Here is a 15,987-nt window from a genome sequence, read left to right on the forward strand (position 1 = left end):
GGGTGCAGAGAGAGAGGCTTTAGGGCAGCAGCTCGGCTCCCCGCTGGGCATTTCCTACGCGCGGTTTAAGGAACCGGGAAGCAAGAACTCCAATCCCGAGCTCGCGCCAACTGCCCCCTCCCCAGGAGCTCCACCCTTGCTCCGCTCCGGGGCCCCTCGGCCGAGCACCCCTCTCTCCCGAGCACCCAGCGCCTCCCCAACCCCAGCGCGGCGCGGGGCACTAGTCCGGCGGGCGGGGGCTGCCCCACCGCTCCAGCGAGGGGACAGAGGGCCCGCCTGGGCCCAGGCGTCCCCCACCCCTTGCCAGGGGCGCCACCTTGGCCCCCTCCCGGCCGCCGCCTGCCGCCCCCGCCCCCCGGGGGGGTGTGTCCCCGAAGTGGGGGGCGCTGGAGGCCGAGGGTGTCCCCCAGCCCCCGGCACGGGCCCCCTCCCGAGCGGGCGGCGAATGGTAGGCTCCATTTAAAGAGTGCCTGGCGGCGCGCGGTGTCCTTCTCCGAGCCGCTCTCGGCGCCCGCCCGCCGGGGTCTCGGCGATCGCTGCTCCTCCTCCTCCTCCTTCTCCTCCTCTTTCTCCTCCTCCTCCTCCCCCCGCCGCCTCGCCACCGCCGCGGCTCGGGCTGGAGGTGCCGCTGTCATTCCTGCGCCCGAGGAGCCGGCGCTGCCGGTGCCTGGGGGTCGGGGCGCGGGCGAGCCGGGCCGCGGGGGACCCAACAGGTAGAGCCGGGGGTGCCCGGCCGCGCGCCCCCCGCTCATCATGCAGCTCTTTGTCACCTCTCTCGCCCCCAGGCCAAAATCCTGAGCATGATGGAAGACAATAAGCAGCTCGCGCTCCGCATCGATGGGGCGGTCCAGTCGGCCAGCCAGGAGGTGACCAACCTGCGAGCCGAACTCACGGCCACCAACCGGAGGCTGGCGGAACTGAGCGGCGGCGGCGGCCCCGGCCCGGGCCCGGGAGCCGCGGCCAGCGCCTCGGCGGCGGCGGACTCGGCGGCGGCGAACATGGAGAACCACCAGCTCGGCGCGCAAGGTAGGGATCGCCCCGCGCCCAGGGCGGAGGGGAGGCGCCGGCACGCCCGGCCCCCACGCCCGGGAGGAATCGCTCCGCATCGTGGCTCGTAACCCTTTCCGCCCGCCGTGGCCACCGCCGCTCCCTGGCTGGGAGTTGCAGGCTGCTGTCATTAAGGAAAACCCGGGCGCAGTGTGCACGGGGTCACACGGTCACACTGGCCCCGGCCAGCGGGAGCCAGGCGCGGCCGGTGGGTCCCTTCCGGCAGCAGAAAGTGCCCTTTCGATGGCACGCAGCCCCCAGCTCCGTGGCAAACTTTTCATGCCCGGGCCTTTGCCCCCACCCCCGGCGGGGGTGAATGCCACAGTTCCCCCCAGTTCCCAAGGTTCTTTCCTTTAGAACGACTCTTTCCCAGAGAGAGCTCTGGGACGGTGGCCGGGGTAGAGATGGAACTGGTGCGCTTTCTCCCCAAGCCAAATCCCTCGCTCGGCTCGGTTGCATCTGGACTGTATTCTCTCCCCATTTGAGATCGCGCAGGCAGTGGAATACAGGGATGCAACAGTATGTGCTCTGTTCAGCAGGGAGTTTCAATTTCCAGCAAATATAAACACCAAGAACACTTTCCAGGGGAACATTGTGGACTTCAAAAGTGGAGCGGTGGGCTCCTGGCAAGAAGGCTGAGGTGGTGGATCGCAGGAAGCCCCTGTCTGAAGGGAGGCTTTGCAATTTAGAGGAGGAAGGAGAAAAAGACAGTGGTCTGTGCTGACATTGACAACGATTAGCTCTGAACCCCGCTGCGAGCACTTAAAGGTGGCTGAGGTATCCCCTAAAATGCACTGTTTTGGTTTCTGTGGATTAGAAAGTAAAAGGGCAAGCAGGCTTTTCTGGATTTTTTCCCCTTTTTGCCTAATTGCCCTTTAAGAAACACTGGTTATTAAAATCATTTGAATTGTAAACTAAACTGCTGAAATCCGGAACAGGATAGAAAAAAAATCTCCAGTCTATGAGGGCCACTTGTGTAAATATGTCACTTGATGAATACGAGGTACCAATTGCTCAGTGGCTCAAAATGATTTTCTGGTTTTTTGTCGTTTCAAGAGCCTGTCGTAAGTGTTGAGAGAGTCTGTTTTCACACGAATGCCTTCTCTCCAGCAGTCCCGCGTCTGCCCTGCCTGCCTCGGGAAGGTGTGCTTTCTTGATGTGAGAGGTGAAGCCTGAACATGAGCAGTTTTATGTCGAATTCCAAGTCAGATCATAACTTGGTACTTGAGGGGCCTGTCAGAAGTCCTAGGAATTGAGGGAGCACTTCGGTAAGGAGGTAGCCATGACGTAATGGTGGGAAGGTGTTGTGGTCCTCGCTCATGCTGCACAGTGCTCAAGCTTGACATCTGGTTATTCTTGTCATTTATCCCTTGCTATGTCACTGTGTGTGGAAAAAAACATTCTCCACTGGAACCTGGGGCGGGGGAGAAAAAAGGGAAAGGCAGGTTGCAAGGTAATGCTTTACTTTTTATAGGCAGAAACTCTTCTAACATTAAAGAAATAGCTAAGAACTGGCATTTTGCTAAGACTCGAAAGCCATAGTAAGGGACACTGAACAATGCCCATTTATTTGCCACCGTCTGCTCGTTTCTCAGCCAAAGAAAAGTTAAGTGGCTTTTTATCTGAGTTCTAGGTCTAGCTGCAGATCGGGCATGCTAAGGAAGCCAGTGCGGCGCTGATGTGCACACACTCAACTTGGAAATGGAGATACTAGTTGATGGTTAAATTGTTGTCGTGGAGCGGCGGGGAGCTGTTTCCTTTTTCTTTTTTCCAACAAAAATGCACGGGGCTGTGGAAATGGAAATGGCTTTTGGATCTCTGATATCCTTAAAAACACACGAAACCAGCAGCTCCCTCGTGCTCTTAGGAGCGTGCCTGTCCATCTCAGCGGCTGTCTGTGGGTGGTAGGATAAAGGATGCTCTTGATTTTTCCCCTTTGTACCATTGGTATTTCTCAAAACCTCTGCTAGGGGCACTTAGTGATTTTATAATCAGAAAGTAAAATGTTAAAGGTTTGAACTCCACTTGTTTATTGGCCGCATATCCATCAAAATTGATGAGATTTTAAACTGATGTGATGGTTGAAAGAAAACAAGCCCCCCATATAAAGCCAGTGGGGCATTGTTGACTTATCTATGGCAACAGTACCTCTTTCCTGGACTTTTAATGTACTTTTAATAATGTACTTTTTACATTATTTAGAGTCTGTGAGTTTTTTTTGTTTATTTGGGTTTTCTTTTTTCCCCTTTTTTGTGGCCGTGGCAGCATTTTGTCTTCTGCAGAGGTGGTGGTCTGGTAGTTTCTTTTGCTATTGCTTTCATTTTCCGAGAGGGAAACATTGAGTTCTCACAAGTTAATTTTAAAGTGTGGTTGGTTGGTTTCCTCTTGCTTCTTCATAACACACCTCCAGGGAAGTTCACAGAGGCTCTGCTCCTCGAAGTTTCTGACTGTTCTTCCGAACTAGTCCTGTGTTTTCATTCTGTCTGTGTTGGTGCGATTCCATGGGCCCAGACCCTCGGAGTATTTAGTGCGAGTGAGTTATCACTCCTCAGATCAAGCTTTTGAATGAATTGAGTATCTTACAAAATGTAACCTGCAGAAGTCATCTTTTAACTAAAGGGCATTATGCACATATTAAATGCGTGATAATATACCTTTAATAATATTGGCACAAGTGGTTGTGGGTAAGTGTCACCTTTTGCTCCCTCTGTCAAGAGTTTGTGAGCTCCACTTTCAAATGTTTTTGTTTAAATTTTTTTTTTAATTTAAGTAAGCAAACTCATCAATCCATCATTGGATCTTTCACTGCAGGAATGACAACTGGCAGTAGGTAGGTTGGTATCGACTTCTGATGAAGAACACTTGGGTTTTCCTAGAGTGTTAATGCAGTGTGTCATTTAAACAAAATATTAACTTGGTTAGTACCCTGTGAGCTGGCATGGTTGCTATGTAACAGAATCTAGAAAGTGAACTGAAAATCTGGGCTTTCGGCACTTCTCAGGATCTTCTTTCGGAATCTGTGTTGAAGGAACACTTGGCAGCGGGCCCATCTTGTCTCTCCCTGCTGCAGGCGAGTTGGATAATCCCTAATGAAGATGCTGGCATACAGTGCAGAGGGCAGCCGTGCAGGGCGGCACATTTCACAGCTCTGGAGGCTGCCTCTTGGGTTGCTGGGGTCACAACAGCCTTTGACAGGTGGACAGGAGGAGGCTTGGAAAGAACAGGGCCAAGGATTTGTTCCAATTCGTCTTGTTGTTGGTAGCCAGAGAAGGGATTTGTTTAAAGTAACATTTCTAAGCTGTTTTCCTCAGCGTAACATCTCTGGGAAAATGTGTTTAAAATGCTCACTGTTCTTTGAGGGGAAAATATAGCAGTTTGTTTCTCTGAAAATGTTTTATCTGATGAATGACTAATATTAGATTCAATTGCTTGCTTTGCTATGCATTAGAATAAAACAATTAAACATTATTGTACCCAATTCCAATAGGTATTAACTGTACATAACATAAAATACTTATGCCCAGTGGGATGTGTGCCTACTGCCTTTAGTTTGTTGTTGTGGTTTTAAAGGAAATAATTGTATTTCTACCCCATGCATGTGAAAGTGTTGATTAGCATCTTCCTTTGGTGTTGAGGGCTTCCTGCCCAATGTACTGGTTAGAATGGAGTGGAGGAAAGGGTCATCTTCCTACACCTTTGTAAATTTCCATAAAAACGTGCAAGTTGTATTTTTCCCCCCAGGTGTTAAAATAGGCTGTTACTTAAGGTCTGACAGCTCTTATCTACCATTCGACAACAGTGGAAACTCTTTGGTGAAGTATAAATTACCTTTGGAGTGAATTGAATGTGTTAGTAGTCTGCGAGACGCTAGACACTGTTGCTCTGCGAAATAAGTTCTGTCTTTTGGCATCCCCTTCCCAATTCATTCTGCCTCTGCTCTTGTTTTCCTAAGTAGACTTTTATCTTTTTTCAGAAAAAGAATTTTCAAATGGCAGACAGGGTGGAACAAAATGTAGTGTAATCCCTGGAGTCCTCTGTTAGTTTGCTGCTAGGTTACAGAACTCATCAAGTAGCTTGTGCCTTGGTTTTCCAGCCATATCAGTGGGCTGAAATAATGTGTCTTTTCCTAATCTGGTAGGCTGTCATGAGATGGGGCTTCAAAATCTTCCTGAAAATTATCATGCATGGTCACCAAGAGATTACGTACAGATCAGTACAGTGTGGTTGAAGTTACTTACTGATTGGCAATTATTTACTATCTTTCCATTGTCTTTGGAAAATGCCTTCAGAGGACCCCATGAGTCAAGCTTCTGGTTCTGGTTAATTTCATACTTCCAGTGTTTGTTGCATGATTTTTTGTGGTTTCCCGAAACTTCTTTGATGTACCCCAGAAGTCTTAGCCAATCTGATTTTTACAATAGGAGCCTCGTCATGTATCTTCCCAGGTAAGGCAAAGTAGGTAGGCTCTCCCCATTCCTTTACCCCTTACTCCCCAAGACTGTTGGCACTTTTTAGGAATCCTGTAGGGTTATAATTTGTGACTTCCTGGCTGCCAGTGAGTTTGTAGCAGATGGGCTTGGCAGGTGGCAAGAGCTCATTGGAACTCTGCCGGCTCACCATGCGAGTTGTATGGGGCCCAGGTCAAGCTTGGGGTTTTGACCACATTCATTGCATATTTTACTTCTGTATCTATGTACCCATATATTCATTCCTGGGTTTTATAGCTAAAGGGAGTGAAATCCACATGAATTCCTCTGTTCTTTTCAGACCTTTCCCAGGACTGGCATGCATGAACATTCCTCTTTGGCTTCTCACCCCCTGCCATACATCAGGCAAGAATGGAATTCATTCTGCCTGCTGAGCCCAGGGAATGGGTTTTTAAGTGATCTTGCAAATGGAAATTGGTTCTTACTGTTTGGGTAGGATATTAGGGGGAGTAACACATGAGATAACAGAGGTGTCACCACCAGCAGCCATCACAGTGTCTTGGTGCTCTGAAATGCAGGAAAGTGAGTTCAGGCAGAATCATTTAGGAAAAGACAACTTTCCTGAAGCCACCAGAGTGGCTGTCCACTGGGGCAGATCATACCTGACAATTCCGTGCAGCTAAGAGTCCCGCTGGCCCCTGCTACCATCTTCCAGCCCCCTGCCAGGCCCATCTCCACTGTGGAGGAGCTGGAAGAAGACCAGGGAAAGGAATGCGTTCTTCCACCCCATGTAGTTGGACGAGACCAGAACATCCTTGCTTGTTTGATGTAACCTCAGATCTAAGTCGGGGAGGCCAGGTTGTGCTCTGTGGGCATGCCTGCTTCCCCCTTGGAATCCTAAGCTGCTAGAAACATGAAAGAAACTGAGCATAGTTTTAATGAGTTTGGCAAGAACAACTGTTTAAGCAGGTGGCTTCTGTGTGCTGGGAAATCATTGGTTCTAAATTTATTCTGGTGTCTTTGTTGACTGGGCCGTGCAAGACCTTTGGGTCAGGCTTCTGAAAGGCTCCTGTCCCCTTCACCCTCTGATGACATGAGATCTTAGCATGGGCGCTCAGATGAAGCTCGCAATAGGCAGTTCTGCAAGCGAAGAAGCCCAAAGCCTCTGCTCTCTGCTGCAGTGTGCATTCAGGCTGGAGGAGGGAGAGAAATCGGGGAGCCCTGGTCTCCCCACCTCTCTCCTCTGCCAGCAGAGCACGAGCTGCAGCACCTTTGTGAGGATGCAGAGGCCTTCCGTTCCCAGCGTTGTCTCAGCTCTACCGATGGAACTCATATGAATCTGTAAGAGCAGAGCACCCTTTTAAAGGAGGTGGGTCCAGAGCTAGCAGTCTCCACCCTCCTTTGGGCACTACATCATGGTTCTCAGAGCTTACCTCTGGGGTGCGCCACAAGATGCCGGGTATTCTGGGACCATCTTGAAATGTGTAGTTTCTTCTTTTTGCTCAAGGTAAATAGCTTGATGCAGCAATAATGAGAACTAGTTTCAATGCTCTTGTCGAACTTTTTAATAAATTATAGTAAGCACTTAAAACATACGAAGTATTGTGGTGAGTGCCTAACATACATTCTTGAATCCTGAACCCAACTATTATGTCCTTTTTTCAGAAGAAGAAACTAATTCTCAGAGAGGCTGAGTGACTTGTCTGCAGTGACGTAGTAAGGACAGTGATAATAATAGCAAACTTTGACATAGTGTTTACTCCGAGCCAGGTACTGTTCTAAGTGCTTTTCTGTATTAGTACATTTCATCAATGCATTTAATCCTCATCATGACTTATTAGGCTGGTACCATTCTTGTGCCCATTTTACATATGAGAAAACAGAGGCACAGAGATGATACATTACTTGCCAAAAGGCACACAGCCATTAGTGACCAAGCTCTGGCTCCAGAGTCTGTGCTCTTACTCATTCCACTTCCGTGCCCAGAGTCACTCAACCACCACTGAGCCAGGAATTCAGACCCACCAGGCCCCTCTGCTGTTTAAACCTGTGCGTGCTTCCCTGTCTTCTAAGTCGAAGCACCTTTTGCTCTGTTCTATGGGAAGGTTGAGGGAGCTATAGGCTTGTCTCTAATCCTGATTAATGTTTTCCTGGACTGGTGATAGTTTCTAGGTCCTTCCTTAGGGTAAAATCTGAGGATTGGGAGTTGGGGGAGCAGCCATCCCTCTCACTTAGGCAAGGGCTCAGCTGACAAGGAGGGGACAGAATCCTGCTTGCAAGATTGGCAACCCACGGGCCACTTGTCACCAATGAAAAGGATTTTGATTGTAGACTTTGGCTTCTGATTTCTTGGACTTCATGTGCTTCCTCTCTCGAGGAGGATGGTTTCAGGCAAAGCTAGAATCTCACAGCCTCGTCTTCTCCATCCAGCCCATGTCCTCCCCATTCCCTGGGTTCTCTCTCTCTGTGGCCTCAGTAGCTCCAGTGGCCCAAGACCATGCCCAGAAAGGACGTGCTAACCTCATACAGAAACCTTATGAGGAGAGTTTCTCAGCCTCACTACTGTTGACATTTGGGGTAGGATAAATCTTTGTCCTGTGCTTTATAGAATGTTTAGCAGCATTCCTGGCCTCTACCCACTAAATGCCAGTAAAACCCTCCACACCAGAGTTGTGACAACGAAAAATGTCTCCAGAAGTTGCCAGATGTCCCCTTGAGGCCAAAATTGTCCCTAGTTGTGAACTGCTTTTTATGCCATGGCATTAAGGGAGACCTCAGTTGTGAGTCCTTCTTTCTAGAATGACAGCTCCATGAGGTCAAGCAGGTTTGTCTATTTCTGCTCACATCTGCAGCACCTAGAATAGTGCCTGGCACATAATAAGAGGTCAATAAATACTTGAAGGATGGATGGATACTAAATTACGGGCTGTGTGGAATTTGGTCTACTTATCAGATTATACATGGTGTCACAAGGATCATTGATTTAGTGATAGATGATTTTAATTGAGTGCTTAAGTACCATATATCAAGCACTGTTCTAAATCCTTTATCTTTAATACCTCAATTAATCCTTTAAACCACCTTATGAGGTAAGTACTGGGTTGGTCATTTTACAGATGAGGAAATTGAGGAACAGCAAGTTTACATGACTTGGCTACTCAGGGCCACCAAGCTAGTAAGTGGCAGAGCCAGGATACAAACACAGGCAAACGTGACTCCAGAGACTGCCTGCTGTCTTGACCAGCATGCTCTAGAGCTTGGCATTGCTTTTCCCATTACTGCCCAAGAAACCATTATTGTTCCGATGCTGCTGTTGTGGCCATTATAATTAGGATCTGCACGTCGGACACTAGGTCATTCATCATCAATCCTCAGAGCTCTGCTGTACAAAATATGCTCTGTCACTGCTGGTGGCTCTGTAGCCAGGAGGGACTTGTGTCTGGACACAGGAGAGAGGGCAACTTAGTGCTGAGCCATGTTCGCAGGTGGGAAGAGACTCTCCCTCTCTCTCTGCCTCGCTGCTGGGCTTCAGCTAAAGAACGTCGCAGAGAGACCTTCTTTCCTTTCCAGGAAAGGGAACTGTGGACCCCAGAGCTTCTTAGTGGGGGATTGACTCATTCTTAGAAAAGGAGATGTTCCAGGATCAGAACTGGGAAGCCGGAGAGACTTCTGGGGTCATCCAAGAGCCAGCATTGTAGGAGGCATTTTCTCAACTCATCTTTGTGTCGCGGAGAGTTAGGTACTGTTAGCACCTCCATTCTACAGATGAAGAAATTGAGACTTAGAAAGCTTAAGTTGCTTTTCCAAGCTCTAGAAAGTGGTCAGCTGGTGGACAGAAGAACAGGGGACTAGAACACAGGTTCGGCTGACCCTGGAGCCCACCCACTTCACTATGACAAGAATATCCAGATGTCACAGCCACGCAGCCCAAAGACATGCCCATAGGATGGTTTTGCTTTTTTCGCTTAAAATGCCTTCTCTTCCTCGTCTTTTCTTCCTTTCTTCTCTCTGTCTCCGTCTGTCTGGAGAGATTGGGCACATAGGTACGGGGACCACAGATTTAATAAGATATGAACTGAGTTATCTGGGAGCTCACAGCCCAGTAAGTGTGACAGACAATGAAACATAATTACATTTTCTAATAAGGGTCTAGACAGGTGGAAAGGAAAAATAGACAATGAAGCGACAAATACAGGAATCTGCGCAGATGTGCATGACAATGGTGGTATGTAATAAAAGCTTGCTGGAAAATACATTAATTTCACCACTAAAGGTTAAAACTGGCCATGGTAGCTTATTGAAAAGTACAACTTTTTGGATAGTTTGGGATTGGAAGACAGTAGAGAACAATTGCCAGCTGGGACCTTCTCCCCCAGAGACAGAGCATGTCTTAAGGAGAAGGAAGGTGTGGATACTGCAGGGTCTAGACCTTGAATCATAACTTTTCTCCCTCTGTCTTCAAAGAGTAAGAAAGGATGTGAATTTCAGGGCAGGCATACCTGCTTCTTTTAAAATAAGCTCACCCCTTGTATCATCTTCCTAGCCGAGTCCAGGGCTTCTTGTCAGCTGCAACGAATGAGTTCACTCATTTTCTTGGATTAAGTTGAACTTTTTTAAAACATTGAACACGGTATATTTGCTTTAATTCAGTAAGTGCAACTTGAAACACAGTGGGACTTATGCCATCTTTTTTGTCTCCTCCATTCCTGTCATTTGAAATTGGCAAGAATGTGCTGCTCACCGTTTCTTGATGGTGGCAAAGTTTGAGACTAAGAAGTTTGATACTGACTCTGGAGAGTGTGGCTGTGCACCCACAGACCATGATGAGTGAAGCCTGGGGAGAAATAACCTGGCATCATGTGTATATTGATTATTTTAATTAACGTGTTCACCTAGTGGCTTGCTTCTCCCGTTCCTACGAGGTTTACTTTGTGAAGCAAGAATGAGCATGACTGTTCAGCACATCTTTAGATTTGGGGGTTAACAGAAAGGCAAGGCCTGGCTGCCATTTCGTGAGGACTGTCGGTCAGCCTGTTAGCGGGAAGACGTGCTCAGATGTCCTGTTGGAAACTCAACATGGTACCAGGCAGCCCTGCAGGAGGAGGGAGGCATGTTTAAGTCTTAATGGAAGCCCTGTGGAGAAGGTTCCTGATTCTGTGGTCAGCTTCCACAGTGTGGGGCATTCTCATCAGCAACAACAACAACAACAACAACAACAAACCTCGGCTGGTCAACACATGGGTTGGTTCTACCATGGGTCAACTCAAAACCCACCCCCAACCCTTTCAGTGTTGTCATGTCGCCTCTAAGGCAAAGGCTTGCTGTAGCACGCTCAGTTCACAAGGCCTGTGCTTGGCACCCTTGGTCCAGGATTCTGCTGCGTTTATCCTCCCTTCTGTCCTTTGCACTCAGGAGGGCTCCAGGGAAGTGCTCTAGTCACTCCTCCAAGCCAGCTCTTTACGCTGTCCAAAGACTTTCACAGGCATCGGCCCTGTGGGCCGTGCCCTCAAATGCCAAGCCTCTGTGTCCAGCGACAGGCCCATGGTGAAGGTGGGGTCTGCGCTGACAGATTGAATCCCATTTTTCACACTAGATTCTTTCACCATTTCAGAGCGGTATACAATCATTTAGCTTCTCTTTCCATGACCTTTCTAATGCCTGAGCTTAGAGTTTCTCCTCTTCTAGCTTCGCTAGCAGGCAGTTGGGGATCTGTAAACAACGTCAGGGCTGCACTGAGAACTTCCTGTTTATGTCAGTGACCCTAGATCTGGGACTGACTCCCCTGTAGAGATTTTTTCACTGCATACCACCATAATTTAGGATTTCTGAATATGGGAAGCGAACCTGTGTGGAGACCTGTGGATATGTGTATTCTCTGGGTGTTGGGGGCAGGATTTGACTATCACAATAAATCTGCCTAATTTTTCTCTCTTTTCAGTATCCCTTCAGGGAGATCCCACTGGACCTTTAGAGGCTCCTTTATTAGGGTTTTTGGGTTAAATATGCACCCAAAATGTGTTGGTTTGAATTCTCCACCTAACTTGTTGATGGTTTAGATGTGTGTTCTCACTTCTGCTGTGGCTGTAACTGCCTGGACAGCAGGTGGATCTCCTGTGGCTCCAGATTTGTGCCCAGATCTTGGACTCAGGTCAATGGAATTTCACCCACAGATCAAAGGCCAAGAGTGTGGCAGGAAACTCAGGGAGATCAGAATGGGACATTTTGGTGTGCAACTTAGAGGAATGGAAGAGGGGTAGCAACCCAGTGGTCTCTGCAGTGCAGCAGGTGAGCAGCCGTGATCAACTGGCTCCAAAGCAGCTAACCCAATGTCTGGGAGTCTGATCTCTATTTTAGTTCCAGTGCAAGAAGGAACATTTGTTTCTGGGCTCTTTCAACCTCTGACAGCAAAATAGAAATAATAGACATTGGAACTTCATTTGGAGATCTATTTATGATGGGTTTTAGAAAAATAGAAAATATTTTTAAAGATCAAAATGTTTTAGTGCTTTTGAGTTTTAGATTTGTATTAACATCACATATTTAAGGCTTTCCCACTGCTAATGAATATCATAGTTACACGTGTAGATGAAAGTGCTTCTTGATTCAGTTTAGAGTTCACTCCAGTGCTTCCTCTTTGTGGCTTAAATGGTGGAGCAAGTGTGGGCATTGGCAAACTTTTTAAATAAAGGGCCAAATAATAAATATTTTAGGCTTTGGGGCCATAGGGTGTCTGTTGCAACTCCTCAGATCTGCAGTTGTAATGCAAAAGCAGCCATAGACAATAGGTAAATGAATGGCATGGTTGTGTTCCAATAAAACTTTATTTACAAAAACAGGTGGCCCTGTGGCTATCATTTGCCAACCCCTGAACCTTTAGTTTTCTTTCATTCACCTTTTGACCTAGTTTGGCATACAAGAGGTGCTTAATAAATGGTGATTGGATGAGTATGCTAGTGAATTAAATGTGAGCAATGAAACTACTAAACAAACGAGAAGTTAATTACTAGGGGTGCAGTGGCTAATGAACAAGAGAAAGAGACATTTGTTGGCAGCTCAGTGGTTTGGGATGAAGTCACTTGTGTTCAGTCTTCATCACTGACTTCCAAAGAACTGAGACAGGACAAAGAGTCATCAGTCCTGGTGAGATTCGGGGCGAGATGCTAAGCATCTGCTCTTCAGTTTCCTTGTTATGAATCGAGGAGGTCACTTCTATCTTCATGGTAATGTAGCGGATATATGTAGGTTCCAGGGAGTGAGAGAAACCCAATTCAGATCCTGGTGATACAACTTAGGCATTGTGAAGGTCTCAGTTTCCTCGTCCGTACCACAAGGCTAATGACACCTCCATCGCAGGGTGATTGGGGTGGTTTCATGCAGGGTTTTTCAACCTTCACGCTGTTGACAGTCTGGGACAGATAATTCTCTATTGTGGGAAGCTCTCCTGTGTGTCCGTAGGACACGTAGTGGCACCCATGGTCTCTACCCGCTAATGCCGGTGGCACCCCCATAATGTGACAACCAGAAGTCTTCAGATATTGCCAGATGTCCCCTTGGGGACAAAAGCACCCCTGATTAGGAACTACTGGTTTAATGGAATAACATGCAGTATGCCTGGCAAAATGTTTGGCAGACTTTGGAATTTGTTAGATAGAACCCTTAGTAGTGCATTACGTTGTTGAACTATGAATTTTCTTCCCTTTGAATGAAAACCACTTTATTTCCCCAGGCAATGTCTGTATCTCAAAGTCAAGAGTAGGCCTTTTTGTTCCAGAACCCAGGTCTTTCTCCTGACATTAGTGTTGCTTAGAGGCCTTGCTCCTAGGAGGAACTGAACTTCCTTCCCAAGGTGTCCAGTGGAGTGTGCGTCCCGGGCCTTATGACATACATGTACCCTAGATTTGTATTTGAGGTTTTGGTCAGAATCATAAATGGTTCATATAAGAAGTCATCCAGATGTCTTCAGCATGAACCAACAGGGAAGGTGAAGGGCTAAAAAGCTCAACTAAAGGCTGGCAGGCTGAAGCAGTAGGTTGTAGTCAGAGGAAACAGATGATGTTCTGCAAACTCCCACCAACAGAACGATCGCTTCCCTAGTGAGCGTGCACACACTTTCAACATTAGCCATTGGCCGGTTTTCAATGTTTTAAACTTCAACCAAGATGGCTATTCCATACCATCAGTTTATATCTGGATTTAATGTTTCTGCCGTCCATATTCCCACTGGAACAGTGATTCCCCGTTTTTAATGAAGGGGAGAGAGAGAATGAATTGTGGCTTCTACATATTAGTAGTGATATTTTCTCTGAGAAAATACATAAATGCAAAAGATTACAATGAATTCAGTAGCATTGTCAAATGGATGCTCTTTCTGCATATATTTGAAAAATAATGGTACATACATGTAAGAAAAATGATTCGTTCTGTCCATGGGCAGCATGTTGGAGATATGTGGATTTTGGACTTCTGACTACTCTCTCAGGCCACCCAGAGTCTCTGGCCCGCGGATGTGGAGCTGCTGCTCCTGCATGGGCACGTGCGCTCAGCCCTGTTCAGTGTGGTGCTCAGCAACACCAGGTGCAGTTAGGTGCTTGCTAAGTGCCCTGGAAAACTATGGCTACTGCCCTGGGACTATGAGTCTTCCGATTTTAAGCGATTCCCCTGTTCCTCATACTCAACTTTGCCTCTCTGTGCCACATCAGATTAATCAGTAACTTGGGTTACAGATGGCTTTAAGAAAACTCCGCAAAAAAATGTCTGCAGAGTGCCTTCCTGGCATGAAGACCAGAAAATACCAGTTATAGTTGGAATAACATAACTGGCCCCAAACTAGATTTCGGGCAGTATGATTCAGTTGGCCAACTGCCATCACTAACTAGTGTCGTCCTGCCCCGTCTCCAGCTATGTCCTAAAACCCCTCAAGCATGTGATCCATCATATCATTTTCTCATTTATGCCAGTGCTGGATAATGGCCTGATCTCTCCAGCAGCATTCAGATTTATTAGAGAAGATGGCATTTACAAAACCATTTCATGATTCCACTGCAAACATGCTAAGCTGTCTTATGATAAACCACTTTCTAATAATAAACCTTCCTTTTAACAATGGTTTATTACCTGCAATTAAAATCACCTGGAAGAGCCCAGAAAATGGTTTTTATTTCTCTTCTTTTGTGTTTGGCTGATCTTTGGCTGGAGGGCTACTCAGGACTTGGGAGTGAACATTAGAGAAAGGCAGGTTTCCACTCACAGGCAGCAAACCTTCCTAAGGTTGAGGGCTGTCCAGCAGGACGGGGTCAGCACGAGCTGGACCCAGCCTGGGCGACCATCTGCCAGGCATGTTGGCAAAGCACCTTCTGCACCGGGCTTAGATGTTTGGGAGAAAAACACATTCGTGGAACCAAATGTGATCTGGTTGAGAGGAATCGTGCCTTCATTGTGTTTTGCATTCAAGATTGGCCAGCAAAGAAAATGAAAAGTTGAGCAGCCACAGGATGTCATCATTTGGGTACAAACTGGAGAAATGTTGAGAGACAGTAATTGCCAGGAAAGGGCCTCACTGGCTTTTTCTCTAATGATTTGTTTGAACAAACTAAGATGCTGATACAGGGAAGTTCAACATTTATAGCACAGGACAAAAATTTCTGGAGTCCTCTGCTGGGAGCAGAGGACTTAACGCTTCTTAGCTGGGTGAGGTGGGCAAGTTGCTTTACTAAAACAGGCCTCAGTTTCCTCAATCCGGTGGTCCTTACCTCCTAGGGCTGTTGTAGGATTAATCTAGAGTGTGTGCGATGTGCAGAAAACAGTACCTGGCACTTGCCGAGTGCCCCATAAATGTTGTTAATAAATGTGCCTACGTGTCCAGCATCCTCGCAGGCACTGAGGAAGGAGACTGAGTTCGTTCTTTCGTTTATTTGTTCAGTCAACATTCATGAAGCAGATATGATTGACAGAGCACTGTGACAGGCACTGAGGATACCTGGACAGAGAAGGTGCTCGCTACCTGCTGGAAGCCAGAGGAGGAAAGAGCAGCAAGGGGAGCCCCCGTGTGGGGTCCAGGGACCTGGATTCTGGCCCTGACTCTACAACAGAGCGACTAAAAACAGAGCTTCCACAGTGGCTCGTGATGCCAACCAAATGCCCAAGGTATGGCACATGGCATTCCCCCCACCCCCATGGCTTTTGAGAAGCGTTGTGGCAGCGGCTTAGGAGCTGGGACACCAGGTCAGGCAAAATGAGCACATTGGGTAGGACCTCTCTGGAGTCCCTCCCATTTCTGACTATGCATGTTATCACCCAATCAGTTCCACCTTAAAGAATTTCTCAAAGTAGACAGGTATCTCCCTTTGGGGAGTATCGTCTTACCTGGCTGAGGCGGAGTTGGCGTAAGCCTGGGAACTCTGCCAGAAACATATGCAGGAGACGGACTCGGAAACTGAGGTGGAGGACAGATGGTCGCACCAGCGAAAGTGCTCGTGTGGGCTGTGGAATCACGCAGAGTCTGTACTAGACAGGA

At 47.6% G+C, this 15,987-nt stretch overlaps 1 protein-coding gene across 2 annotated transcripts in view; it reads left to right on the forward strand.

Annotated features, from left to right (window-relative positions):
- The first annotated feature begins 488 nt into the window (after positions 1–488).
- Positions 489–15,987, forward strand: part of KAZN (kazrin, periplakin interacting protein) — a 366,657-nt gene continuing 351,158 nt past the window's right edge. The window contains exon 1 of one of the 2 annotated variants that reach the window (XM_069479370.1): positions 489–1,026. In XM_069479370.1, the coding sequence (XP_069335471.1) occupies positions 801–1,026 (226 nt within the window). In that variant the 5' untranslated portion in view covers positions 489–800. The remainder of the gene's footprint in view (positions 1,027–15,987) is intronic. The other variant, XM_069479374.1, reaches the window with a different exon arrangement.

Source organism: Eulemur rufifrons, chromosome 8, assembly GCF_041146395.1.
Source record: "Eulemur rufifrons isolate Redbay chromosome 8, OSU_ERuf_1, whole genome shotgun sequence".
Classification (NCBI taxonomy): domain Eukaryota; kingdom Metazoa; phylum Chordata; class Mammalia; order Primates; family Lemuridae; genus Eulemur; species Eulemur rufifrons.